Source organism: Kalmanozyma brasiliensis (genome assembly GCF_000497045.1).
Source record: "Kalmanozyma brasiliensis GHG001 unplaced genomic scaffold PSEUBRA_SCAF17, whole genome shotgun sequence".
NCBI classification, from domain to species: Eukaryota; Fungi; Basidiomycota; class Ustilaginomycetes; order Ustilaginales; genus Kalmanozyma; species Kalmanozyma brasiliensis.
Genome location: NW_015961956.1, coordinates 69,327 through 94,885, shown reverse-complemented (window position 1 = coordinate 94,885; position 25,559 = coordinate 69,327). Strand labels below are relative to the sequence as shown.

The 25,559-nt window shown below is 57.9% G+C and overlaps 11 protein-coding genes across 11 annotated transcripts; 7 read left to right on the top strand and 4 right to left on the bottom strand.

Annotated features, from left to right (window-relative positions):
- Positions 1–2,635: 2,635 nt before the first annotated feature.
- On the top strand, positions 2,636–5,089 carry PSEUBRA_002036 (Dual specificity phosphatase, catalytic domain protein; the record flags this gene model as incomplete). The annotated part of the gene is made up of 1 exon (XM_016435237.1): positions 2,636–5,089. The coding sequence occupies one exon, from the start codon at positions 2,636–2,638 to the stop codon at positions 5,087–5,089; it is 2,454 nt and encodes an 817-aa protein (XP_016293275.1).
- Positions 5,090–5,239: 150 nt separating this feature from the next.
- PSEUBRA_002035 (uncharacterized protein) lies at positions 5,240–7,381 on the bottom strand (the record flags this gene model as incomplete). The annotated part of the gene is made up of 1 exon (XM_016435193.1): positions 5,240–7,381. The coding sequence occupies one exon, from the start codon at positions 7,379–7,381 to the stop codon at positions 5,240–5,242; it is 2,142 nt and encodes a 713-aa protein (XP_016293274.1).
- Positions 7,382–7,878: 497 nt separating this feature from the next.
- On the top strand, positions 7,879–10,905 carry PSEUBRA_002034 (Hid-1; the record flags this gene model as incomplete). The annotated part of the gene is made up of 1 exon (XM_059464767.1): positions 7,879–10,905. One exon carries the CDS (start codon positions 7,879–7,881, stop codon positions 10,903–10,905), a length of 3,027 nt encoding a protein of 1,008 aa, XP_059320769.1.
- Positions 10,906–11,025: 120 nt separating this feature from the next.
- Positions 11,026–12,183, bottom strand: PSEUBRA_002033 (uncharacterized protein; the record flags this gene model as incomplete). Its single annotated transcript, XM_016435192.1, has 1 exon — positions 11,026–12,183. The coding sequence occupies one exon, from the start codon at positions 12,181–12,183 to the stop codon at positions 11,026–11,028; it is 1,158 nt and encodes a 385-aa protein (XP_016293272.1).
- Positions 12,184–12,783: 600 nt separating this feature from the next.
- Positions 12,784–15,408, top strand: PSEUBRA_002032 (Glycosyl transferase, family 39; the record flags this gene model as incomplete). Its single annotated transcript, XM_016435205.1, has 1 exon — positions 12,784–15,408. One exon carries the CDS (start codon positions 12,784–12,786, stop codon positions 15,406–15,408), a length of 2,625 nt encoding a protein of 874 aa, XP_016293271.1.
- Positions 15,409–17,575: 2,167 nt separating this feature from the next.
- Positions 17,576–19,375, bottom strand: PSEUBRA_002031 (uncharacterized protein; the record flags this gene model as incomplete). Its single annotated transcript, XM_059464766.1, has 1 exon — positions 17,576–19,375. The coding sequence occupies one exon, from the start codon at positions 19,373–19,375 to the stop codon at positions 17,576–17,578; it is 1,800 nt and encodes a 599-aa protein (XP_059320768.1).
- A 321-nt stretch (positions 19,376–19,696) lies between these two features.
- PSEUBRA_002030 (uncharacterized protein) lies at positions 19,697–20,212 on the top strand (the record flags this gene model as incomplete). Its single annotated transcript, XM_059464765.1, has 1 exon — positions 19,697–20,212. One exon carries the CDS (start codon positions 19,697–19,699, stop codon positions 20,210–20,212), a length of 516 nt encoding a protein of 171 aa, XP_059321227.1.
- A 566-nt stretch (positions 20,213–20,778) lies between these two features.
- PSEUBRA_002029 (uncharacterized protein) lies at positions 20,779–21,249 on the top strand (the record flags this gene model as incomplete). Its single annotated transcript, XM_059464763.1, has 1 exon — positions 20,779–21,249. The coding sequence occupies one exon, from the start codon at positions 20,779–20,781 to the stop codon at positions 21,247–21,249; it is 471 nt and encodes a 156-aa protein (XP_059321226.1).
- Positions 21,250–21,584: 335 nt separating this feature from the next.
- PSEUBRA_002028 (Nascent polypeptide-associated complex NAC domain protein) lies at positions 21,585–22,369 on the bottom strand (the record flags this gene model as incomplete). The annotated part of the gene is made up of 3 exons (XM_016435200.1): positions 21,585–21,956; positions 22,048–22,209; positions 22,334–22,369. 3 exons carry the CDS (start codon positions 22,367–22,369, stop codon positions 21,585–21,587), a joined length of 570 nt encoding a protein of 189 aa, XP_016293269.1.
- A 714-nt stretch (positions 22,370–23,083) lies between these two features.
- PSEUBRA_002027 (FeS cluster biogenesis) lies at positions 23,084–23,584 on the top strand (the record flags this gene model as incomplete). Its single annotated transcript, XM_016435218.2, has 1 exon — positions 23,084–23,584. One exon carries the CDS (start codon positions 23,084–23,086, stop codon positions 23,582–23,584), a length of 501 nt encoding a protein of 166 aa, XP_016293268.2.
- Positions 23,585–23,970: 386 nt separating this feature from the next.
- On the top strand, positions 23,971–25,467 carry PSEUBRA_002026 (Cdc37, Hsp90 binding; the record flags this gene model as incomplete). The annotated part of the gene is made up of 1 exon (XM_016435216.1): positions 23,971–25,467. The coding sequence occupies one exon, from the start codon at positions 23,971–23,973 to the stop codon at positions 25,465–25,467; it is 1,497 nt and encodes a 498-aa protein (XP_016293267.1).
- Between the last annotated feature and the right edge of the window lie 92 nt (positions 25,468–25,559).

Below are 25,559 nucleotides of genomic sequence, written 5' to 3'. Positions count from 1 at the left end.
TGAGCGTCGCTGATGGCCCAGCCGATTCTCCCACGCTTTGCGGCTCAACACGGAGCTGTACCGAAAGAGCGGAACTTCCACCCCACGGATTGCGGACGCTACTGGCTTGTGATGCTGATCCGCAGGCGTCGGCTTCGGCCTTGCGGACATGGACGAGGAAACTGACACTCTTGTAGTGCGGCACTCGGCCTTACAATGCACATCCGCGTCTTGACGGCGGAGACTTTCATGCACGCCTGCAAGCTGGACAAAAGGGCCAGGACAAATCCAGGCGTTCCTTACACGACCAGTCTTTGAGCCAGGTCGTTCCGAGAGACTCTCCCTCTTAAGGACAATGGAACCTCGAGAGCGTCTCGCATCAATCGAGCCTCGAGCTGCAGAGATGCGGAAACGGCTTTCAAGTGGGACATGCACGCCTGCTGCTTCGAACGCCGCTTGGAGATTCGCTTCCATCAGTTTGACAGGCTCCTTGTCGATCCTCTCGCTCGCCAGCGAACACGCTCATGCAGCTCGGAAAACGAGTCGAGACGCGACCGCTCTTCGCGTTCGAGAAGTGGCGGAACTCGAAACGTGTTAGACTTGTGGATGCCACGGCTGGCCAATCAAGCTTGTCTTCTTCACGTCTTAACACTTTCGAAAAAAAGGGTTGCCCTGAACGCATCGAGTCGTGCTTCTCCTCGCGTCGACTTTGAGCCAAGGCCACCTTGTCTTCTGTCGTAGAAGCGTCCTTGCCCGCTTGCCGATGTTGACAGAGGTCACTGTCCAGCTACACGTGAACATTGCGACAAAACAAGCATGATCTGATGAGTCCAGGGCCAGGCGATCATCTGTGCTGAATCACGGAGCTGACCAACGGAACGAGGTCAGGTGCGTGCATTTCGAGCATCGTCATGCGGGCGGGTATCGAGATCGAAAGCGCGCTGGCCGTTCAATTGAGGAGGCCCTTGACAGGCGAGAAATGGTTGCCCTTGCTCCTGATCGTAGTTAACAAAAGAGGAATAGGAATGAAATCTGGCCCTGAATACAAATTTGATGATCCACAAACCCGCTAGCCCTTCGCGTCTGCAAGAGCTGCATGGACCCTGACCCGGATTGTTTGCGAGGCGTTGGGAGAGAGAGATCTGCTGCCCCCGCGTCGAACGAGTCTAGCTGTCTCTCTCGATCGCGACAACTCTGGCGGGCGGTGTGCCAAATGAGCCAGATGACGCTATTGTGCTGCCTTTGCAACAGCAATCCTCGTGGCGAGATCTCAATTCATACACCGAGCACCAACCATGAATGCATCCTTTGAGTGACTCTGCCACGTCTGCCTGGTCTATCAGCAGCGTGGCAAGAGTCCGGAAAGGAGGACAAGAGGCGGCTGCAATGGACAGCGGCAAGCGAGCGAACAAAGACGGCAACGGGAAAGCGTGTCGAAAGCCTCTGGTTCAGGGTCCGGAGTCGATTCGAAGAGCGGTACACCAGCCAAGGGCGAAGCGAGCCGCCATTTTCGCAATTAGGGTCCTCCTGTCGGAAGCCATCTCTCATTCCGTGTGTCGCTCGACACACAGTCAATACGCCGCAGACGGCGTGAATGGCTAAGCCATCGTATGGGCCGGCTGCTCGTGCCTGAACACACAAACAAGCTGCGTTCAAAAGTGTGTGTGTGTGTGTGTGTGACTTTGAGCGGCGTGGGAAAGCAGTGGCGGCAGGTGTGTGAGGGTGTGAGAGTGTGGCAATTTGGGATCGATTTTGACAGCTCGTGTGCCTTGTTCTGGAACTTCCGATGCTGCCCAGGGTCGACTCGCATGGATGCACTTGAACCCTCTTCTGATGCTCGACTGAAGCATCGCTTGGTCAATCAGGAAGCCCCTAGCACATCCTTCTAACGTCACACCCGTTCCGTCTTTCCGACATCATCATCGTCACATTCTTGGTTGCTCCTCTGCGTCCTATCTATGCGGCTCCCATCTTCTTAAAGGCACACTCCCACCACCTTCTTTGTTTGCCGTCAATCTCTTGGATGCGTTCTGGACCTGTCGTGGCATACATCGTCTCCCTCTTTCGGACCCGTATCTCAACAATCGTACCGTCATCCAACAGGATCCAACCCTCGGCTTCAACGCTTCTCATCAGTAAACTCTCATCGCTTTCATCTCGTCCCACCACGGACAAGTCTTAGCCAGTTGCATTGTTCTGCGTTCTTCGGCACCCTGCTCATCCTCTCGGTTCGCTGCGCAATCGCCAAAGTTCTGCATCAATCTCGCAGCTCACAGCCTTGTGTCACAACACTGCAAACTCTGCCGGATACTGAATACAAGCTCGCCGCTCGCTTGTCCTGCATACAGCTTCTTGTTTCGCAAAGGCCCTGTGAATTCGACCAACGACATCCGATTCTTCTGAAGCGCACAGCAACGGAGAATGCTGCAATAAGAGCAATCGTCAAGCACGGTCTTATCCTTCCTCGTGCTGCCTCAAGCTCAGGACTTCCTCACCACCAGCTGTCCTTTCACAGCCCCTCGCAACGCACCGCCAGACCTATCATCACCTCAAGCCGGTGACGCTTAGCGCCACCCTCTGCTGCAGCCCACGGATTCTTGCATAGTATCCACTTTAGTCGCTTCAAAGTAGATCCTCGTCGACTCAGTTAGCAATCATGGCGCAGCCCGTCGTACAACAGCCTACCCTCTCACCACCGCTGTCGCCCTCCGGGCCCGGTCTCAACTCGATCGTACGCTCCAACAGCTCAGACTTCGCCGCCAAAGCCGTCTTCTTCGACAACAGCGACGCAAACAAGACGCTCTCCAACGGAGTCAAGAAGAGCCTCAAGGAAGGCAACGGCTCACAAGCGCATCGACAGAAGCCCCGTTCACGCCCCTCTTCCAGCAGAGTCAACGGTAGCACCGATCTTCACCACACCGGCTCCAATGGCACCTCGTCGCGCGAGCAGGGCGTCGAAGCGGCAAATCACCCCACCATCGCTCAAGCGCCCGGTGCCAGCTTTTCCGTCGCAACCAAGCCCCAGGACCGCGATCCTAGCCTCCTGCGCCAGCCGCCGCAGCAGAAGGGCTTCGACTGCCTCAGCAGCTACCAGCTCGATCACAACGGCCGCATCCCCGCCAGCGAGTACAACTACATCCAGCGCGACAAGCTCGTTGCCAGCGCGCAACAGTCGGCCATCCGATCCGGCAACTTCCACTGGGTTGCGCTCATGGACCTCGCCCACCTCGCATCGCAGCATCACATGTCACCGTACAGCATCATGAAATTCGGTCCAAGGGGCTCGCCGTTTGCGTACATTCCTATCACGCTGCAGCAGCCCGAGGTGGTGGAGAACACGCGCCAGCGCCAGAGGGAGGAGGAGCTGCAGGCGAAAGCGTGGTTCATCGCCAAGCGGCAGAAGAAGTTGGGGTTGGCATCGGTGCCCATGGACAGCGACGATGATTTGCCCGTGCTGAGTTTGCCTTCGGACATGTTCCAGGCGAAGCCAGGGGCGAATGGCAGCTCGCCGCCCCCGAGCGTGGGGACGAAACGACCTGCGTCGCTCAGCACGCCCCCCGGCGATCGGGCTAGGAGCGTGCTGCGCACTGAGCCCGACCAGCAGGTGGAGCGCAGCGAGGCCGTGGAAGCCTCCTCCTCGCCGGAAGAAGTCAACGCACCTCCATCGCGCGAAGTGTCCTCCTCTGAAGAAGACGAAGTCGCACCGGCCAAGGACCAGGTCGATCTCTCCAACTTCGACCGCTCCACGCGCATGGTCGAGCTCTCCTCGACCCCCGAACGCGCGGCCGCCTCGGCAGCCAAGACGGACGCAGCCAACGGCAACGGCGAGGTGGCCGACGAGCTCATGACGTCCTCCTCCGCGGGGAGCAGCGTCGAGCTCGGCGGACCGATGGACAAAGAGCGGACCATGGCGCAAGAAATGGAGCATGCGACGAGCACCGACAAGCCCGCTCAGGCCAAAGATGCCTCCCTCGGACCGCTCGTGCACGGCGACCAGAACGGCAATGGCGTCTCGCACCGCGCTACTGAGGAGCAGCAACAGCAGCAGCAGTTGGCGATGAAGACGTCCGACACGCACCCGATCCACATCAGCCCCGTGCTGCCGGATGATCTGTTGGCAGATGTCGGGCGTCGGATCCGGGCTCAGGCCGAGCCGCAACTCCTCCGCCTCAGCTCCAGTGAGGGAAACACATCGCTGACAACGGGCTACTTCGACGACCACCCCGCCGCCCAGGTTCGCGGGGAACGCCTCATCCGTCTCCGCAACATGCTCGACCTAACCACCGTCACCTCCACAGACCCGTCGGCCAATTATCTCTCGCAATCTCAGCTGGCCGAACAAGCATCCCGCGAGACCTCCCTCACGCTCTCCTCCTCCGAACCCTCTCGCGGTATCGGCAACTTCCTACTCTCCAGCTGTCCCGGCAAGAAAGTGCGTCTCTCCGGCCCGGTTCGCGGTCGGGGCGCCATCTGTCGCGATTTGGGTCTGGACCTCGGGCGGATCTACAGCATTGGTGTCCGCGCTGTGGTGTGCTGTTTGAACGACGAGGAGCTGTCCTATCTGGGTGCGCCGTGGGGGGAGTATGAGCGCGAGGCGGATCGATTAGGTCTGGATGTGTACAGATTGCCCATGGCGGAAGGGTTCGCACCGACGAATGTGGAGGAGATGGATGCGGCCATGACGAGCATCGTTCAGGACTGCACGATGAGAGGCACCAACGTGCTGGTTCATTGTCGCGGTGGCGTGGGGAGGGCTGGGTTGATTGCGTGCAGTTGGTTGTTGAAGATGGGTTTCGTGGGGGATGGGAGTGGGAGGAGGGGGGTGTTGGGGGAGATGGATGTGGATGAGAGCGGAAGCGCTCGGGAGATCGTGGAGAGGACGACGAGTGCGACGGCGCATGAGGGAGTTGTCGGTAATGGAGAGGGACCGTCGGAGAGAGAACAGGAGGAGGAGGCGGACACGATATTGGACACGGTGAGGTGTTTGATCGAGACCATCCGCAGAAGAAGGAGCCCCAAAGCGATAGAGACCGCAGAACAGGTGCGCTTCCTCGTCGAGTACGTGACGTATCTGCATAGGCAGGAACGACTCAAGGCTGCTGCAGCATAAGGAACATTTCACAGATACACCATACACAAAGTGGCCCCATCAATAAAAACTTTCATCATATTGTTTTTCCCAGGTTTCAGAGCTTAAGCGTGATCAGGTCTGCATGCGCTTATGATTGGATCGTTGCTGATGACGACACCCGTGTTTGAATCAACCACTGATGAATCCTCTGGCTCTGGCAATCCCAAGCGCCCTCTCCACCGCCCTCTGCGTAGGCGCCAACAACGACCCCACCTTTTCCTCCAGCACCTCATCCAACCCGGTACTCGCTTCCCCAAAAAGCGTCTCCAGTCTTCCCGCGTACTTGCTCAGATTGATCGCCATCTTCCTGGCCGCGACAACGCGATTCTCCTCGGCCTCCTTCTCCTTCTCCTCCCTCTTGCGTCTCTCCTCCTCCGTCAGCGGCTGGGTCGACCTAGCGCTCCACACACCTGCGTCTTCGTCATCGCCCTCGTCCGGGCCCGGTGCGATGGAGTTCCAAAACTGACGCAAGAACTCGGTCATCGACGCCTGCAGCGAGAGCAGCGATTTCTGCACGCCATCCGGCAGCGTCTTCAAATCTGCCGATGCACGAGGGTTGAGCGAGCGCGAACGGAGGTTGGAGAGCATGCGGGACATGGAGGGCTCCGTGCCTGACGAGGTCGGTTTGAAACTGCCCAGTGTGATCGCGGAAGATTGGACTTCCGTGTTGAAGCGCTCGACGTAAGTGAGGTACTCCGACATGCTGGTAGGGACGAGGTCGAAGGATGCGGCTGTGTGGCGCTGCTTCGAAGGTGAGGTGTGGCCGTTGCGAGGAGTCTCGGTGGGAGGATCGGCGGTGGTGGAGCCGGAAAAATAGCCTTCGAGGTTGGCCATGTTGAGTCGCACCGTGTCGGCCTTGGCCGTCTCGTTGAGGTCGTCGATGACGATTTCCTTGTAGTAGTGGTTCTTGATCCAGTCGATCGAGTCGGTGGCTTCGCCTAGATCGTCGTCGTCCGCCGAACCGCCTAGCATGGGTGGATTGCCCGATTCGCCTTCCTCCACCGAAGTGAGAACCGTCGAGCCGGTAGGATACTCCTCACCAACACCGCCCACGATGCGTCTTCGTTTGCGACGATCCTCCTCCTCCTGATCACCCAGCGCCGAGTCGAGCAACGACTGCGAGTGGTCGTTGAACCGACGCATCAGAGGCAACGTCCGTCGCTCGGCACCCGCACGCATCGTCCAGTCCTTCTCGTTGCCCGTCTCGCCGTGGTCCTCCTCCGTCGCTTGGAGATCCAGCAAACGGTCGTGAGGGTTGAACCTGCGCCTGGGTTCCAACTGGTTGTCCTCCTCGGTCAAGTATTGATCAAAGATCGGATCGTCTTGCACAATGTGTTCCGACGCGGCTGAACGTGCACTTGTTCGCAAGCGATGATACAGCTTGGACTGGAAATAGCGTGTCCAGAACGAGCCTTCGTCGAGCTTGGCGGGCACGTTCTCCTCGTATGCCCGTGCCACGACCGGGAACTGCTCGAACAGGTCGCGGATGAGTTCCGGAGTGATGCTGAGCTTCAGCTCGCCTGCTTCGTTCGGTGTTGGTTTGGGATCAGCAAGGCGTGCGTTTCGTCCAGCACGCTGTTCGAGCTTGGCTCGCTCGGCTCGGATGAGACGCTGGCGTTGTGGATGGGACCAGAACTCGGCGTCGGACATTTGGCCCGAGATGACAATGTCTTTGTGGAGTGCACGGAGCTGCGGATTGGACTTGATGACGCTGATGCGGAGCTCGATGTCGGTCTTGGGTGGGGGCATGTCCTTTGGCCTAGCACGTTTAGAAGGTACAGGAGAGGCAACCGTGGAGGCATTCGTTGAGGTCGGCCGTGTCGCCGTCGGCGTCGCAGCTCCGGTCTCTGGAGTGGCGGCGCGAGTCGCAGCTGCAGGCGAAGAGGGTGTCGGTGCAGGACTCGCTGGCGTAGATGCACCATCTACGACGGCTCGATTCCTGCCGACCGCGGCTGCTAGCTCGGTCTTGAACTTCTCTCGATCATCGAGAGCCGTTTGCTGAGCAGCGTTGAACACCAGCAGCACCTTCGGCTTGGAGGTGATCTGCACACCATTTGCCAGGACCAGCATGAGTGCGATCTGTGCCGCACCCGCTTTTGATGTCTGCAGTCCAGCAATGTCCGAGAAGTTGATATGGAAGGAGCTGACTCCCGAGGAGGCGGAAGAGGGTGTCCATTTGACAGTCTGGTCGGTCTGCAGAGAGAGCGTGCCAGGCACCTTGTTGAATGCGACGGCAGCATGCATGTAGGAAGACGAGGATGAGGCGGACATCTTGGGAACGACTTTGACGATCGAGACTTGTCGCTAGTAACGACCGCTGACGCAACCGTTGGCGAAACAGCTAAGTGGGTGTGAGCAGCCTCGACTCAGCCAGATCAGGACCTCGATTAGGGCGAAAGCTCCTGCCTTCGGCTCAACGCAGCTGTTCGGCCGGTCCGGATACGTTCTAGTGTAGAGAGGTGCTTCGAATGTGATGCTGCTGGAAAGGAGAGAAGGATGCTGAGTGTTGGTCCGACTGAGCCGTGTGGAGGCAGCCGATCTGGAATGAGGAAGACTGTGAATCGGGTCAGCTTCCGAAAAGTGATGCACAGGCCGCAACGTGTTGGTGTTGAACCCTGGATTCTTGGCAGGTTGCTCTTACCTCGCTTCATCCGCATACTCCTTCTTCTGCTCATTCATCCTTGACCGCATTTGCCGACCGCAAAGGCAGACCTAAAAGGGACGGGTGCTGCGGCGACTCAGCCCGACCGTCAGCGGCTTCGGCCAAAATGTTCTCGCTACCCAAGAGGCTCATCTTCGGCAGCCAGTCCAAGATCGACTTCAAGCTGGACCAGCTCGACGGCATTGCAAGGCTCTACTCGGAGCGTCATATCCCCTACCACGACTCCAAGTACTGGTCTCGCTTCCTTCAGCTCGATTCGGCTTCCGACGTCTTTTCACTCCTCTCCTTAGCGGACCTCAGACGCGTTCGCAGAGATGCACCCGAGAATGTCGTCACCTTGGTTAGGGTCATGGTCGCCCACCTTGACAGTCTCCTGCTCGATCCACTGTTTGAGCCGCCGCCACCGCCCGAGAGCGTAGTATCAAATCAAGAACGCCTATCGTCACGACTTAATGGCCTTACCAACGGCCTGACAGATGTCTCCAAATGGAAGGTGCCTGGTGCCGCTCTAGTTGGCTTCGAGGCGGCTCAGAATGCATCGGGACCATCCCAGAGGGACCGCACAAAGGAGGCGCTCAACGTCATCCGTATCCTGACCAGAACCTTGCCCGCTGTGATGGAGTCAGACGACGAAGCGTTCGAGCATCAAGCCTTGTGGACCGAAGCTCCCGAGGTCCGCACCGAGGCCGCAGCTTCCCAGAGCACCGCCGTCTCCGGAAACGACACCGGCACTCACGATGACAAGCGGGACACTTCTGCGCAATTTGTCATCGACGACGAGGAAGACGAAGACGAGAGTGAAGGCAAAGTCGAAGCTGCTGATCATCCGCTCAGCTCCGCGAACGAAACCGTCGACAAGGATGACGCGCAAGAGGAACCAATACCAATCGCATTGGGAGAACGCTTGTTGCGAATCACTGTCGACCTCCTCTTCTGCTCCGGCTTCACCCTGCCTTGGACAGAAGACGATCTGGAACAGTTCAAGGCCAACTCGCTACCACGGCGCATCAACTACTCCATCTGGGAAGCCGGTGTCGGAAGCTCAGTCGATCTCCCGGGCACAACTCGCTTCCATGTGTCCAACAGAGTCGAGGTGTTGCGCCTCTTGCTCGTTCTACTGTCCAAGTCCGTCTATATACCCGCAGCCAGACAGCTGTCCGAGGTCGAGCCAGCACTCAAGTTTGCTGTCCAAGACCTGGACAGGAGCACCATGCTTCCGCTCCTCTGCAGTCTCATCAACACCAGCATCACCAACGCGCGCAACTCCACATCAGCTTGGCTCGGTCTGCCCAACGTCAGTGGTCTTGTCGGATCGAACGACGAAGTGCGCACCAGCCTTGTCACCATGTCGCTGCAGGTCCTCGACCTCCTGCTCACCTATGATGCGCCGCTTCCGGGAGACGCGGACACCGTAAGCCTCAGCACCGTCGGACGACCACTGCCGGGCCCCGGAGGAAGCAACGTCTTCCGCTTCTATCTCAGCAAGCTCCACCGCACTGCCGATTTCGACTTTATCTGGTCTGGTCTCGCCAAGTCCTTCAACGAGCATATCAGCTCCACCATCCAGATTCTCGCCATCCCCATCCCGACAGGTGGGCAAGGACGGAGAGCTGCAGAGACGAGCTGGCAGCTCAGCCAGGTCGCTGAGCGTCTCATCCTCCTGTGGCGCTTGCTCGAGCACAACTACAAGTTCCGACTGTACGTGCTCGACGACGCAAAGCGTGCACCTGAGCTTCTGACCATCTTGCTCTACTTTTCTCTCACCTACAAGGACAATGTGGCGCTGCAAGGGCTTGTGCGACTGTGCGCATTCATGCTGCAAGACGTCTCGAGCGAGCGCGCCTTTGCGGTCAATCTGGCCAAGCCGGGCAGTGCAACCAAGGTTCAACTCCCCAATCGGCTGGGCCTCCTCGCTGGTAACACGGCCATCGACTCTCTCGTTCAGGGTGTCTACTCGCTCGTCGCGACTACGAAGGGTCAGCTTGCGTCGCTCTACGCTCCGCTCATCATCTCTCTCAGCAACACAGCGCCGGTATGGCGGTCTCTCAGCATCACGGCATCGACTCGCGTCATCCACCTGCTCCGATCCTTCTCTCAGCCGTCGTTCCTTCTCTCGGAGGAAGGCAATCCGAGATTGCTCTTCTACGTGCTCGAGACGATCAATGCCGTGTTGACGTTTGGTTACAACGCCAACGTCAATCTTGTCTATTCGCTCGTTTTGGCGAGAGGTCTGATCGATGCACTGGAGAGCTTCTCGCTCAAGAAGGGCGTCGAGAATGTTTGGAAGAGGCGAAGGGCGGTGGGGACGGATACCAGGGACTGGTTCGAGAACGCGCCGCGTCTCGAAAAGCCGCCGCTTCCGCCTGCGCCGTCATCGACACAGAGACCTGCGGACGCAGACGTCAATACGGAGAAGGAAGCGGTCGCAGACGACGATGGTGCTGCGGCAGAGCCATCTTCGGTGACCAAAGGTAAGATGCGACGCATCTCGGTGTCTTCAAGCGATCTTCAGGCAGCAGCCGCACCCACGCCAGTAGGATGGGAAGGCGAGCTGTCCAAATACTCGCTCGAAGTAGTGGAGGAAGCGGCGGCGCAGTACATTGGCAAGCACGGTTTTCGCCCGACGCAAGCCTGGGTCGAGTCGTGGCATCAAGGCCTACCGCTCGCCGCACCGCGTCTGGTGATCGACCAGCTCCTGCCGGAGATCGAGCGGATTGCAGCGGGTGGCGCGGTCAGAGCCGGGGCCAACGGCAGCAACGTCGAGATCACGGGCGGCGATACGGACGCGCGCGTGCTAGCGTTCTTACGAGAACAGCCCATGTCGGAGTACCTGCCGCCGCCAGAGGGCGGGATCCATGCGAGAGGATGGCAGTGGACAGACCAGGCGACGGTGTGGTTGAGGAGCTACTTGTGGGGCACGATCTACGTCTCGGGTCTGCTGCCGTACGGATTGTGGAGCGATACGGATGTGAGGCTGTTTAGGATTCATGGTGCTGCAGGGGAGGGGAGAGGGGAGGTGAGGAGGTCGAATTCGGCTTTGGTTCCGACGGCTGCTCCAGATGGAAATGGGTCGCATAGATCATCAATTGCCGGGTCGGAGAGTCAGGTTTCGACACCGACGACCTCGACGTAGGGTCACCACACGATGCAATTGACAGCATCACTCATCACATGCCATCACGGCACGCTCTCACAGACCACGCAGTCGCACATATTGAGGGCCGAGGTCTGCAATGGCACATAACAGATACTGCTACAACTCGTCGTGCACAAAGCCAGGCACGACCCCACCTTCGAGCATCCCGACACCTCCCAACTCGTACCCACTCCACAGCACCGCCGCACCAAACACGAAGACCAACAAGCATACGTCGGTGACCAGCGCATTGACCAGCGCCAGGTACTTGCTGATCAGGCTGATGACCAGATGCAGATTCGGGATGGGGAGCATCGCCGTGAGCGTCGAGAGCAGCGATGGCGGTGCAGGAGTCTTGCGGGAGAAGATGGCGATCCGTGCTGCTTGCAGGAGGAGCTCGAGGGAGAGGAAGATCCAGAAGAGAGGCAGGGCGGTGGAGGTCGGGAGGAATGAGGTGGCTGTCGGCGACAGTGTGGCCCATTCTTCCACAGAAGGCTTCTGGTATCCGAGTCTCGCCCATCGACGCAAAGTTGATGAGGCCGAAGAAGGCGAGATCTTTTCGAACGTGTCGGTGACAGCGTCAGGAACGACGGAGGAGCGGTCAAAGTCGAACAGCGAAGATTTGGCTGCGAGGACGGCAAGCGCGAGGACGAGCACGGCTTGCAAGAGGTCAAAAGCTCGTTCTGAGACCGACTTCGTTCGTGTTGCTGTCATCTGTGGCGCCAAACCTGGACCGCCGGGACCGCCAGCGCCGAACTGCTGCATCATAGCTGCGAGCTGTGGTGGGAGACCAGACGTGTCCGGCTGTCCATCTGCTCCCATACCTGGTCCACCGGAGCCGCCCATCCCACCCATACCGCCGCCGCCCTGCATCATGGCCATCAGCGCCTGCATCGGATCTTGCTGCCCCGCACCTTCTCCACCGCCAAACATGGCGAATGGATTCGTCGCATCCTCTCCCCTCGGTGGACCGCGCATGGGCAGTGTCGAGATGTCTACTTCCAACGGATCATCGTCATCCGCCACAGCCGCCCTTGGAAGACCAGCATTCGAGCTCGATTGAGGTGTGGATGGCATCGAAGGAGTGTTGTCCTTGAGATAGGCTGAAGCACCTTCACCGCGACCTGTGTTGGTGATGCGTGCCAAACGATCCGAGCCTTTGCTGAGGATGCGTGCTTTGCGAGCTTCGCGTTTGAGACGGGCTGCCTCGGCCGGGTCGACGTCGGCAGCTGGAGCCGCTGCGGCGGGATCTGGGGATGTAGGTGTGTCCGACATGTGTTCGGCGCCAGATGGGGTCGATGGGGCTGATGGAGGAAGAAACGACAGGAGTGACATGAGACGTGGAGGAAGTCGATGCAAAAAGGACGTGCACCTCTGAGAAACCTGAAAACCTCAAAGCGTGTCAAGTCTCGATGTAACAGTCTCAGAAAAATTTGGTCGTGCTTGGACCACACGCAGAAGAAAGCGCGCTGGAATTTCTTGCGCTGGGAAGGCCCGAGGGTTCGTGACAGAGAGAAAAGCACGCGCTTTGGCTGTGCTGTAGCTCGGCGTGGAAAGTGTTGCTCTCTTCGGACAGCGTCACACTTCGCATGTCGGCTTGCTTCCGACTATCACATCGTCACATGCTAACTTACTGTGACCAGGCAGTGTTAGTGACAGCTTCGGCAGGCCGAACGTTTGCTTAGTCAGAGCCTCAGGAAAGAGACTCGACAAGGTCAAGCTCGGGCAAGAGCTTCTCTCTCGAGACCGACAACCACGACCCTCGCCCACTGCGCGATCGATCACTTCATCTTCGACCCCGCGTTAGAAGTTGACCTCTAGCCTCCTCGATACAATCTCATCTGCTCTCAGCGCGCATCCTCAAAAGTGCACTCCATGCTACCCACCTCGCGCACCGACGCCGACAAGAGGTCCCACTATACGCAAATCAATCTCGACCAGCAGGCACCATCCTCCGCGACGAGCGCTACCTACGTCGCTTCCGGATACTCTTCTGCAGCATCGTCTCCGCATCATTCGTCTCAAGACACCCCTGCGCCGTACCGCAAACGCTACATTGACAGCCACGACACGCTGCTCCCCACCCATTCGCCTCCTACCACATCCTACCTGAGCCAGGACTCGCCAAGAAGGATGGACAGCCCAAATTCCAACAGTCGCCGCTTCGCTGCCGGTTTCGACCCATACTCGTCCGGCGCTACAGACAGCACAGGCGTCTACGACTCGGCTTCCGACTCAGCGGCACTCAAAGCAAGAGAGGCCGGGTATGCACCACCTCAACTACAGCAGGGCAGCGCAAAGGTCAACAAGTACGCGCACCTCATTCCCGTCCACAAGCAGCGCACCGCCAACCTCGACCTCGCTATCTGGGCGTTGCGTCAGGAAGAAGTCATTGGTCTCATCTACACCATCCTCTCCCTCATCACTCGACTCTATGGAATCGGCAGGAGCAATGTCGTCGTTTGGGACGAGGCGCATTTCGGCAAATTCGGCTCTCACTACCTGCAGCAGGAGTTCTACTTCGACGTGCATCCTCCTCTCGGCAAGATGCTCGTAGGTCTCGCCGGCCTCATCAGCGGCTACCGTGGTCAATTCGAATTCAAATCGGGAGAGACGTATCCTGCCGACGTCAACTACATTGGCATGCGAATCATCCTCGCCATGTTTGGTGTCGCCATGGTCCCGCTTGCCTGGTTCACCAGCGGCGGTCTCAACTGGAACTGGCGCGCTCGCCACCTCTTGACGTTGATGGTGTTGCTCGACAACGGCTGGCTCGTCATTTCGCGCTTCATCCTGCTTGACTCGATGCTCCTCTGCTTCACCTTCACCACCGTCCACGGTCTCGTCAAGTTCTTGCAGTACAAGACAGCGCCATTCACTAAAGGATGGTGGTTCTGGCTCGCTTTCACCGGCGCTTCCATTGGCTGCGTTTCTTCGGTCAAGTGGGTCGGTCTCTTCGTCACTGCCCTTGTCGGTGCCTTTACCGTCGAGGATCTGTGGGAGAAGTTTGGCGACCTTCGCATGCCCGTTCGCGCCTACGCTCGTCACTGGTGCGCACGCATCCTCTGCCTCATCTTCCTGCCCATGACCATCTACATGCTCAGCTTCAAGGCGCACTTTTTGATCCTCAGCCGCTCCGGCCCAGGCGATGCACAGATGAGCAGTCTCTTCCAGAGCCACCTCCGCGGCAACGATTTTGCACTCTCGCCTCCCGAAGCTGCCTTTGGATCCAAGATCACGCTCAAGAACATGGGCTACGGAGGAGGCTTGCTTCACTCGCACGTTCAGACCTATCCCGTTGGATCGCAGCAGCAGCAGGTCACTTGCTACCACTACCGTGACAACAACAACGAATTCGTCATCACGCCACCCTGGGGCGAAAAGCAGCTGCCCGGCGTCAACGACACAGACGCCTCCGAGCCGCCTCGCATGCTCAAGAACAACGACATCATCCGCCTTGTCCACGACCAGACCAAGCGCAACATTCACTCACATAATGTCGCCGCACCCGTCACCAAAGAGAACCTCGAAGTGTCGGCGTACGGAGACGCTGAAACCGGCGATGACAACGATCACTGGGTCGTAGAGGTGGTGGACGACATTGTGCACGGCAAGGTCGCTCATGGCGGAACTGTTCGATCGTTGACCACCCGCATGAGGCTGAGGCACAAGAACATCGGCTGCTACCTGCGTGCTGCTAACGCTGTCTTGCCGCAGTGGGGCTGGAAGCAGGTCGAAGTGTCTTGCGACAAGGAGAACAACCCCAAGGACCAGCACACCTGGTGGAACATTGAGAACCACTGGAACCACCTGCTGCCTCCTGGGGACGAGACATCCTACAGGTCGCCTTTCCTGCGCGACTTTATCCACCTCAACGTCGCCATGATGACGTCGAACAACGCACTGATCCCCGACGCTGACAAGGAGGACATCCTGGCGAGCAAGCCGTTCGACTGGCCTTTCCTCTGGAACGGTCTCCGAATGAATTCGTGGGACGACAACTCGATCAAATTCTACCTGCTCGGCAACCCGGTCATCTGGTTCGCCTCGTCGCTCTCCCTGCTCGCCTTCGCGGCCACCTGGCTTTGGTACATGATGCGACGTCAGCGCCGCATCCAGGACCTCTCCCCGCAAGATTGGGCGCATTTCCTCTACGTCGGCAAGCTCGCCGCTTTCGGCTGGGGACTTCACTACCTTCCCTTCCTTGTCATGGCCCGTGTGTGCTACCTGCACCACTACCTGCCCATCCTCTACTTTGCCGTGCTCATGCTGGTCCACCTCATGGACCACTTCCTGTGGCGACCCACCACGGCCATGTACTACTTTGGCGCCAAGCAGCGCAAGCCGCTTACGGAAGCGGTGAAGAACGCCGCCTTTGTCGTCAGCGTCGTCGCCGTCGCGGGCGCCTTCTGGTGGTTCAAGGACAACAGCTATGGCTTCAGGGGCGATATCAACAAGCATAAGGGGTTGAAGTGGAGGAAGAGTTGGAACATCTACTGAAAGCCGCGATGCAGGAGTGAGAGATCAATTTGCTGCGGAAGCTGATAGCTCTGTAGTCGAACAATCGTCTTTGGGAATGTATTCTGCTTGGACGTGATTGCTCTCGTGTGTGATGGTGATGAGCGAGGGTGAGAAGATTAGGACCGACGTCTTGCATTGGACGGCGTTGCCTGTGGCCTCGCAGACGAGTGAGCATGGAAAAAGGAGGATGTGACGCGCCCAAACGGGCAGATGACGACGAATGTGATCATAGAGAGGAGCAGGGCGAAATGAAGTGTGATATGAAAGAGTGGGCGTCTCTGCGCAGCTTCCAGAAAGGCTGAGCGGGTTGTCTACAAAGCTTACAGTGCAGAATCGCTCTTTGAGGACAAAACATCACCCTCCCGTCTTACGTCCATACCATCGTCTTCACCTTCTTCCCTATCACCTTGCTGTACTCGCGTGATACGCGGGCATTTGAAGGAACATGACGAAACACAAGAAGAGCAAAGGCGAGACAAAAGCAAAGGCAGAAGGAACGATGGCCAAGAAAGCCAAGCGGGAGAAGGCATCCTCTTCCAGAGCATCAAAGGATGCGGGAGGTACGCGAAAACATAGGACCGCGTTCCCCTTCATGCGCCTACCACCGGAGCTGCAATCGATCATCGTCGGTATGGCGCTCGAGGATGCAAACAAAGGGGTCCGCCGGCCCCGGCCTTCGAATGAGGTTGGAAACATCCTTTGCGTATCTCATCGTTTCCTTGATCTCGGCATTCCATACGTCTTTCGCCTCATCACTTGGGAGGGCTGCGACAACATGGGCAAACTGCGGAGCACCCTCAAACTCCATCCCAATCACGCTGCACACTTACGCGAGATCGATCTCCTCGGTGCGGATATTTCTTCTGGTGCATTCCTAAACTTTCTTTGCGTTTATAAAGCCTTCCGCGTGGCCTTCGAAACCCGGCTGTCCATTCGTTACAGACTCGAAAATGTTATGCTGTCCTTTCCAGCGAGGATGTACGCGGACGTCATCGACATGTGTCGTCTCTTCAATCCCCAGCATCTCAGCCTCTTCACAGGACACCCCGATGACGATTCGTTGGACCCTCATGACGATGAACTGTTCCCTGACCCGAGCTTCGCTAGCTTTGTGACAGACGTGCGTCTCGACGAAGCGTGGCTATCACAACTGACGATGTTGCACCTGGACGGCTTTGTGGTCGATGTCGCAACCGCTGAGGTGCTGTCGCAGCTGCCAAGCTTGACAGAGGTAACTTTGACCCATCCAATCGGAGTGTCCCACACTGCCTTCGCGGACTTCGTTCGTGTCATGCTTTCTACGGGTCAAACAAGGACAGGTCTCAAGAGCCTTCTGTTGCATGAACCGTGCCCGATCAAGCGTCGTGGCGTTCAGCAGATCATTGGTGTCTGTCTTGCGACTCTTCCATTCAAACTTCACCCGGTGAAGACGGGTAACAGCCTGGATCCCACCTCCGCTCGAGTCGTATTGCAAGGCTGTCAAGACTCAAAAGTCGAGTATCACAAGCATAGCGACGTCATCAAGTCGGTCAGTCGGCACAAATGCTGCACGAGGTGCTGCCCTCTCGGCGACGATTGCGATAGGGTCCATGGCTACACATCAGGTCCCGACCTCCTCCGACCCCAGACCGAGGGCTCAATGGCAAACGACACGAGTCACAGCGACATGTGCACGGCACATCACGGTGCAACACCTGACGACGTTCAGCGAGGTAGCTTTGCGCACAGTGACGCAACATTCGTTAAGCGCAGGGCACTCGCATGCGTCCGATGGATCCCGGTACCTTACTCTTGCAACAATGCCTACGCAACTTGCCTGGTCCGTCAACTTTCTTATGGCTTCGGCCTATTCCCGGCGCCGCCCTGGCTCCGTCGTTGATGCTCGGTCCGTTGTCAAACACAACTGCTGGATCAGCTCTCGAGTCTCTCGGAACATACGCAGCCGCTCTGCCTTTCAACGGCATCAAGCGCAAATGACGCCCGACCAGATCAACGACTGACGACCGCAATCGTCGCAGCGCATGTTTAAACACCGACCCAGACCTCATACACCAGCTCACAAGTCTCGTCCAGACTGATCATCACTCAAAGAACGCTTCTACGAAATGCAATTGATACAAGTGACACATTCCTATGCAGACCAAATCTATGTTGAGCCTGAGGACGTCAATGACGACGCGGACCGCAATGATACCGCTGACGAGTCTCTTCCATCCCCCCTCCTCACTGTCCTGTCATCTGCGCCGACCTCCTCTCGCAGCTGCGATCGCGGTCCCGCCTCGCCTCTCCCTCTCTCCTCCGCAGCAACCACGACCTGCTGAATAGCCAGCGCCCGCCTCTTCTCCTCCTGAAACACCCTATGATCGTCCCACCCAATAAACCCAAAACTGCTCAACACCGCCGTCGACCCAATGACCGCCACCGTGCCACCCGTATGACTTCCCTTCATCGCATCAATCACCACCGCCAGCGGGATCGTCAACGACAGCCCTAACGTCGTGATCAACGGCGAACTCTTCAGCATCGCCAACAGATAGATGAAATCGCTGACGAACGTGATGCACATGTTGACCACCACTCCAGCCCAGATCCGCGGCGAGGGCGGAAGTGCGAACGGCTCCACGCCCGTGAAGTGCAACAGCGGTAGAATGGGCCAGAGACATAGAACGTTGATGGCGCCCACAATGCCAAACATGAGCGGCATCGAGATGCGGTCTTCGGAGCCGATGCGCGTTTTGAGCAGCATGACGTAAAGGGAGTAGAGGAAGGCGGAGAGGAGGGCGAGGAGGTCCCCCAGCGGCGCGTTGGGTGGCTTGCCGGTGAAAGTGCTGAAGGATGGAGTGGAGGGTTCGAGAGATCGGCTCCAGAGCCCGTCGAGGATGGCGCTGGAGGAGGGTGGGGTGATGGTGGATGTAGCCGTGTCCCGGTCGGCGAAGGTCACGGCTGCAACACCGAGCGCAGAGATGCACACTGCGCCAAGACGCGGTAAGGTGAACCTGTCCACGCCCAATGCTGCACCAAGGGCGAGGGTGAAGAACCCACTCGCCGAGCCGATCGTCGTTCCGCTCGCAACGGATGTCAGACCCAGCCCCGCATTGATCGCCCAGTTTGCGCCGAACCAGACGAGCGTGAACTGCGACGCGAGGACGGCTGTCTGTCTGAGCGTCAATGGCGGCAGTGGGACCTGCACAATCGGTATCGCTGTTGCTGCGGAAGCGTCGTTGGTTGGACGGACGATGCTGATCGAGGTGCGCGGTCTTCTGCCATCGATCGACGATGGACGCGGGACCGCTGTAGAGACGAGATACGGGCGGACTGGTGAGCTTGGCCGTGAGACCGGCGGTGTTGGTGCGAGTAGAGGTGTTGAAGCTGTGGAAGAGTCGTCCTGCTGGCCTTGAGATGCGCCCGACCGTGTGAGTCGAATCGGTCTGTGCGACGCTTGACTTCCACCTCGCCCACGCTGCTGCTGTTCCTGCGCGAGCACGGCAAACGGCTTGATCGCCGGCGCCGGCTCCGTCGCCACTACCAGCTCTGCCCCCTCGCTCGTCACAGTGGGTACATCGAAACCAAGGGTCTTCAGCCATCTCGGCAGCTCCTCCTTGTCATCCGCCACCTCTTCCCCTGCTGGCCCTGCCTCCTCCTGCTGCGGCAGCCGTTCATACTGTTGGGTGGATGATGCGTCCCTCCACCGCCTGCGCAGCTTACCGCTCACCAGGTAGGGGATGAGATAGAGTGCGAAGCTGGATGTGTTGGCGTAGGTCACGAAGAACGGCTTGTCGTAACCTCCAGTGGTGAGCAGGGCATTGGTGAGGAAGTTCGAGGCGGTCCAGAGGACGACCACAATGAGAAGGAGGACAAGGCCTTGCATGTAGGATTTGCGGCGGCGTTGGGCCTGAGGGTCGGCGGGCGCAGTTGGACCGCCGGCGGATTGGGCGAGGTCGACCATGGTGACTCGCACGACTTGTCAGCCGGTCACGCAGCCTGTGGATGGTGGGGCTGAACAAGGCAGCTGCGGAACGCAACTCAGCCGGCTTGGAGAGCTGTGCCAGCAGAACGGTGGGGATGTGACAATGCAGAAAGGTGATGAAAAGGAAGAGATAACGAGCTTCAACTGAGCCTTGATGAACTTTGGAATTTTTTGGTGGGACCCTATCGCGTGCTCGCGTAGAAAAAGCAAGCAGCCCAACTCCGCTCCGCTTCACACCCTTCCGATTCTCACTCAGCCAAATTCCTACATCGCTTCGCGTCGTAAAGCCAACTGCTCAAGATGCCTTATAACAACAACGTGAGCAGCGCTACTGCCACGTCTGCTGCTTCGCAGAGCGCAGGCACCGGTGATATTGCTACCGACGCCACCATTGGGAAGCAGGTGGCAGAATGCAAGAACAGAGCCCACGCCGAGATCCTCCAGGACCTCATGGACTTGTATCGGGAGAGCAGCAGGAAGCACTTTCAAACCAAGGACGTGTTCCGTGCATGGTGCGAATACCGGTACAGCCTTGACAAGCATGATATGCTTCATCTCTTCAATTCCCTCAAAGAAACCCATTTGGAGCTGAAAGCGATCTGCAACGAGGCCAGAGAGGCCAACCCGGATCTCAAGATGTTCAAGTCGGTATGGAACCGCAAAAAAAGGGAATTTTTCGATGTAGAGGTCAACTCCTACGAGGACCACAGCGGCGAATGGGAGTCGACTGATGACGTGATCTCCGACGATGAGGCCTCCGCTAAAGAAGAGGATCCTGCCGACAAAGAAGAGTCCATTGACGAAGAGGCCGACTAAGACCTTAGGTGAGCTCAGCTACTATAGTACAGCACCTCAGCCGGCTTGCTGACCCCTTTCCTCTCTTTCAAGGGCTTCAGCTCTCCTACAAGTCGCCTCCAAGCCAAACTGGTGCCGGCTCAATCAAAGCGTGCCTCATTAACGAGCTGCAGTTGCTCAGCGACGTCCACGTTATGTACACTTTACCGTCAAATACGCAAATTGTAGGTTGAGTCCGTTTGATGTGAATATGATGCCTGAAAGCACGACAGTGAGGGCGCTGAACGATACAGCTGCAGGCCAGAATCTGGCCGGGTCAGCCTGAGAGGTGCCAGCCCAGTCTTGAGGAAGCTTCGCCGGTGGTGGGACCACGTGAATGTCGACTCAGCTTTTTTTTCTCGCCGGTGGGGACACAATCGCCCGCTCCTCGTACAAAAAGAAGTTGCGCGGCACAACTCAGCTTCTGGCCTCTCACTTCAACCAGCACCTTCATCACTTCGAGTGGCACCAACAGGTCAGCTCCGCTCCTCGCCTATTCACTACATTTACATCTCTACATCGCTTCAGACCCAACTGCGAATCCCAAGATGTCTTCCAACAACAACGACGGCGCTGCCAACACGCCTGCTGCTTCGCAAAACGCGAGCTCTGCAGACGCTACCGCCAGCACTGCTGCCGCTATCGTCGCGCCCGAAGTCAACACGGAGGTGCCCGAGTGCAAGAACGAAGCCCACGTCAAGATTCTCGAAGAACTCATGGGTCTGTACTTTGACTACACCCTCGAGCAGGCTGAATACAAACGCCGTCTCGACCTTTGGGAGGATTTGAGGGACCACGCCGACGCCGATCAGGTGTGGAGTGCATATGGAGCCATGGACGCCCTGATCGGAAAGATCGAGGGCATCTGCAGGATGGCCAAGAAAGCAAACCCGGAGCTTCACATGATCAAGCAGTATTATCGCGAGAAAGCGAAACCGGTCTACCGCCACTACCGGCACTATAGTGTACCAGTTGAGGAGGAGGAGGAGCCAGAAGTGGTCGAGGAAGAGATCAACTGACCTACGAGGTAAGCATCAGCTGGATGAGAACAAGGCATTGTGTTCCTGTCGCAGCCATCTGAGACACACAATATTCTGATCACCATCTCTCGCTCAGACTGCCATGGCCTCAGCCTTCAAATCACGGCGACGTTGAAGTCACCCGAACTCCGGATTGCAGCACCGAGGCTGGATGTTCGAGCTCGACGCACATATGTACCAGCAATAGCAAAGCTTGAAATCTTTTCATTTTGGTGCGGTGCTCGATAGCACGACACTGTGATATCCTGCGATGGACCGGCAGCACCGTCTGCTAGCGACGATCTTTTGTGCATTGAAAGTCGAAGACATAGCGTTTAGCTGGCGGCGAGGATGGCGTTGATGAGATCGCCGTTGGACTCCTTGAGCGCCTTGACGGCCTTCCTTCGGGAGCAGCTGACCTGCTGCATGACGAGGTCGATGTCCTTGGCGTCGACGCCCTCCTCGTCGATGGGCGAGTCGTCATCCTCCTCCTCTTCCTCGGCCTTCTTCTCGGCACCGGCACCGGCGGAAGGGTTCTGGAGAGACTCGGCGAGCAGGCGCTCCTGAGCCTCGGCCTGAGCCATCTGCTGGGCGGCCTGAGCCTGGGCGAGCTGCGACATGTCCTCGGCCTTGGCCTCACCGAAAACGATGTAGACGTCCGAGTGGGACGACTTGTAGACCTCGGGCTGGGCGATCACGTAGAGGTGCTGCACAAACGGAAGTTGAGTGGTGATTGAGAATGATTCAGGTCAGTGTGAGTGCCGGAGCGAGATGCTTGATGCATTGTAGGAGACTTACACCACGGGGGCGGCGCATGGTAACACGGGTGATACCGCCAACCTTCTTGAGGCCGATACCCTGGAGGGCCTTGCGGGACTTGCGCTCGGCGCGCGAGGCGACCTTGTCGGAAGCGTGAACGTCAGCTCCGGCATCGTCGGAGTCGAAGTCCTGGACGTTAAGCTGTCAATGTGGTGTGTAAGAGGCGAGATGTAAAACAATCGAACAGGTCAGCTGCTCCGCTCAAGACCTCGAGATCGTGTCACTCGATCGTGTCTGCTGATTAACAGCCGCCGTCCGAACTTACGTCCTGAACGTCCTCAGAGATTTCCTGAATCGACATCTTCGCTGCTGCAGATGGCAAAGGCGGAATGGCAAGGTGAGATGATGGTCCGCGGCACTGTGTGTGCTGTCGTCAACGCTAGTCCGAAGATGCGTACTGTGTGGGTGTGCTTGGTGGTATGAGCGGGTGGTGAGGGGAAGGAAGGGGATGCTGCGATGATGTTGCTCAACGTCAACGACGACCAGGACCACCGCAACCGTGCAGATCCACTTCCAATCGACCGAGAAGAAAGACCGCCTGCCTTGCTTGCTCGCCTGACAGAGCGCTGTGTGTGTTCTTCTCGCTGCTTCTTCCATGCCAATTTTAAGTCCTCTGCCGCTGCTTGCACTTCAGCCCTTTCAAGTCGACTCGCGCGGGTTTGTATTCGCTGCTGAAGCTCTGATAATTCACCGCAGTCCTACTTCGAGCGATTTTCTTCAAGCTGTTAAGACCATGAACTCCCGATCCTCAACGAGCCGATCTCGGATTTTGCCTCCACCTTTCGAAGGCTCAGCACCTTGCGAAGTGATGTCAAAGGACCCTGCAGCAGCACAAGCTTGTCTGAGCACCACCATCAGCCCTGCAACGATGTTGCGATCCATAAGCCAGTCAAGCTCGTCAAGAGCGGTCATGCGCCGCGCACAAGCGTACGCGTCAACATCAGCGACGAAGCTGTTGTCAGCTCAACCTATCTCCACAAAGCGAGGGATGGCCTTAGTCTCCTCAACTTCGTCGATGCGTCCTTCTTCCTTCGCGTCGAGTTCAAGCGCCCTCCCACGGGTCTACTCGCAGACGCCACCTTCCAGGCTACACACGCCACAGAGAAGGTTAGCCTCGACCTTAGTGCGCAAACCAGAAGAACCCGAGGAGCCGGAAGTATACCGCGACGGTGAGCCGACCATCATCGCCACCGATCAAGCCGTCGCACAACTCCAGAAGGTCGCAAAACGGGAGAACAGTTCCCCCTTGGCACTTCGAGTCGCTGTCGAGCCAGGAGGATGTCACGGCTACCAGTACAAGATGGAGATCACAGAGGAGGTTGAAGATGACGATTTCCAATTCGAGGTGCATCCGGGCGTGTCCATCTTGGTCGATAGCGTCAGCTTGGCACTTGTGCGCGGAAGCACCATCGACTATGTCACCGAGCTCATCGGCTCTCAATTCGCTATCAAGAACAACCCGCAGGCTAAAGGCGCAGGTTGCGGCTGCGGTGTGAGTTGGGAGCCTGCCATCTGATCCTCCCTTTCTCGTTCGCTCCTCTTGCACGCCTTCGTCACTGCTAATGTTTGGTCTCAATACATCTCATACCTCGCTTCACGTTCCTGTGGTGCAAGTCCTGCTGATTCTCGTCATGCTCGCGCTGTTGTCGCCATCGGCCTCGAGGGTAGTCTCAGTAGATATTTGAGCTCTGGCGAAGTGTGTTAGACTGTGAAAGTATCCGAGCGTGAAAAAAGGCGTCTAGCGCAGCGGCGACTTCCAGAATCTTCCCAACGCGCGACACGGCTAAAGTGTGACTGCGAAATGCACGTTTTAGGCTCAGTTTTGGAGACCAACACTTTCTCACTCGACCCTCCTCGTCCATTTGTCACTCCACCATTGCACCACAAGCGAGCACCAACACAATGCCGCTCAACTACTCCAAATGGGACAACCTCGAGCTGTCGGACGACTCAGACATCGAGGTCCATCCCAACATTGACAAGAAGTCGTTCATTCGATGGAAGCAGCGCGACATTCATGAGAAGCGCGAGGAGCGCAAAGCCGAGAAGGATGCGCTGCGGGCAGAGATCGATATCAACAATGCTCTGGCGCCGAGGCTGGACGAGTTTGTGCAGCACACCAAGAAGGAGGGATCTTCGTACTACTCGAGGGAGGTGGCGAAGCTCAGCGCGGGTCGGCAGGAGAGGGGCAACAAGGACGGTCCCAATGGCCCTACTACTGACGACATGATCCTCAGTCTGCTTCTGCAGATCCAACAGCAGGACAATGTCAAGGGCAAGAGCGGAGATGATCTCGACCAGATGCTCGTGAAGGAGCTCGAAGGACACAGACAGAAGCTCGACGCAAGGCAGACACAGATCAACTTCGAGTTGGAGCAGATGATGAAGGAAGACTCGAAGAAGATCACGAGCGATGGCATCAAGGAAGGGTGGAACTCGGGCTATGTCGCCAAAGCAGAGCCCGAGCCGCAGCCCAAGGCGACGGCATCCAAAGGCAAGGGCAAAGCAGAGACCGTCATCGAGACGCTCAACACCCCTTCTGCTTCCACGGCTGCACAGCCATCCTCCTCCAGCAAGGCGGACGATGATGACGATGACGACGATGAAGAGAACATCGCGGAAGCCGACGACATTCAGCGCGAGTTTGCCAATCTGCCCAGCTGCGTCCCATCCTCCATCCCGCTCTCCGCCTCGGCCCTGCCCTCCAACTTCGACTTTGCCAAGTCGCTCAACATTGCGGCCTTTGAGACGGCACTCCAATACCTTTCCAAGCACAAATCTCTCCTCGCCCCCTCCAACAACACGACCGACTCGCTCCTCCTCGAAGCTTTCAACTCGCAGATGGCCGGCAAGTCCGCCCTGGCACGTCGCTGCGTGGAGAAGGCGCTCATGATCCAGTACTGCAACAAGCTGGGTCCGGACGGAGTCAACCTATTCTTCCGCCGCATGGTAGGCTCCAAGGACGGCCGAGCGAGCGTCGTCTACCTCAACGACGTGCTGGCCACCTTTGCACGCATCAGGGATCGCTCCAAGGCGCTCTCGGAGCAGCAGAGCGCTGCTGGCGAGGAACAGATCCAGCTCGTCGCAGAAGACGAGAACACCGTCATCGGATTCGACATCCCCGACGGCCCCCCGCCCGACGTCATCGAGCTTGAGGGCGAGGCAAAGGAGACGTTGGACCCACAACAGGTCAAGGAATGGCTCCAGAAGAGGTGGGACATCTTCCAGGGCTTCCCGCAGGACTTCAGGGACGCGCTGCAGACCAAGGAGCTGGCGAAGGTCAATGAGGTGTTGGGCAAGATGAAGGTGGATCAGGCGGAGGAGGTCGTGGGGCTGCTGGACCAGGCTGGCATCTTGAACTTCTCGAGCGCCGAGGCGCGGGATGAGACTGGCAAGTGAGGCGACGGCGATGCAATGCGATTCAGTCGTTCACCTCGAACAAATTGCTGTGAATGCTTGCGTGAGATGCTCAATGAGAGAAGCGAACACAC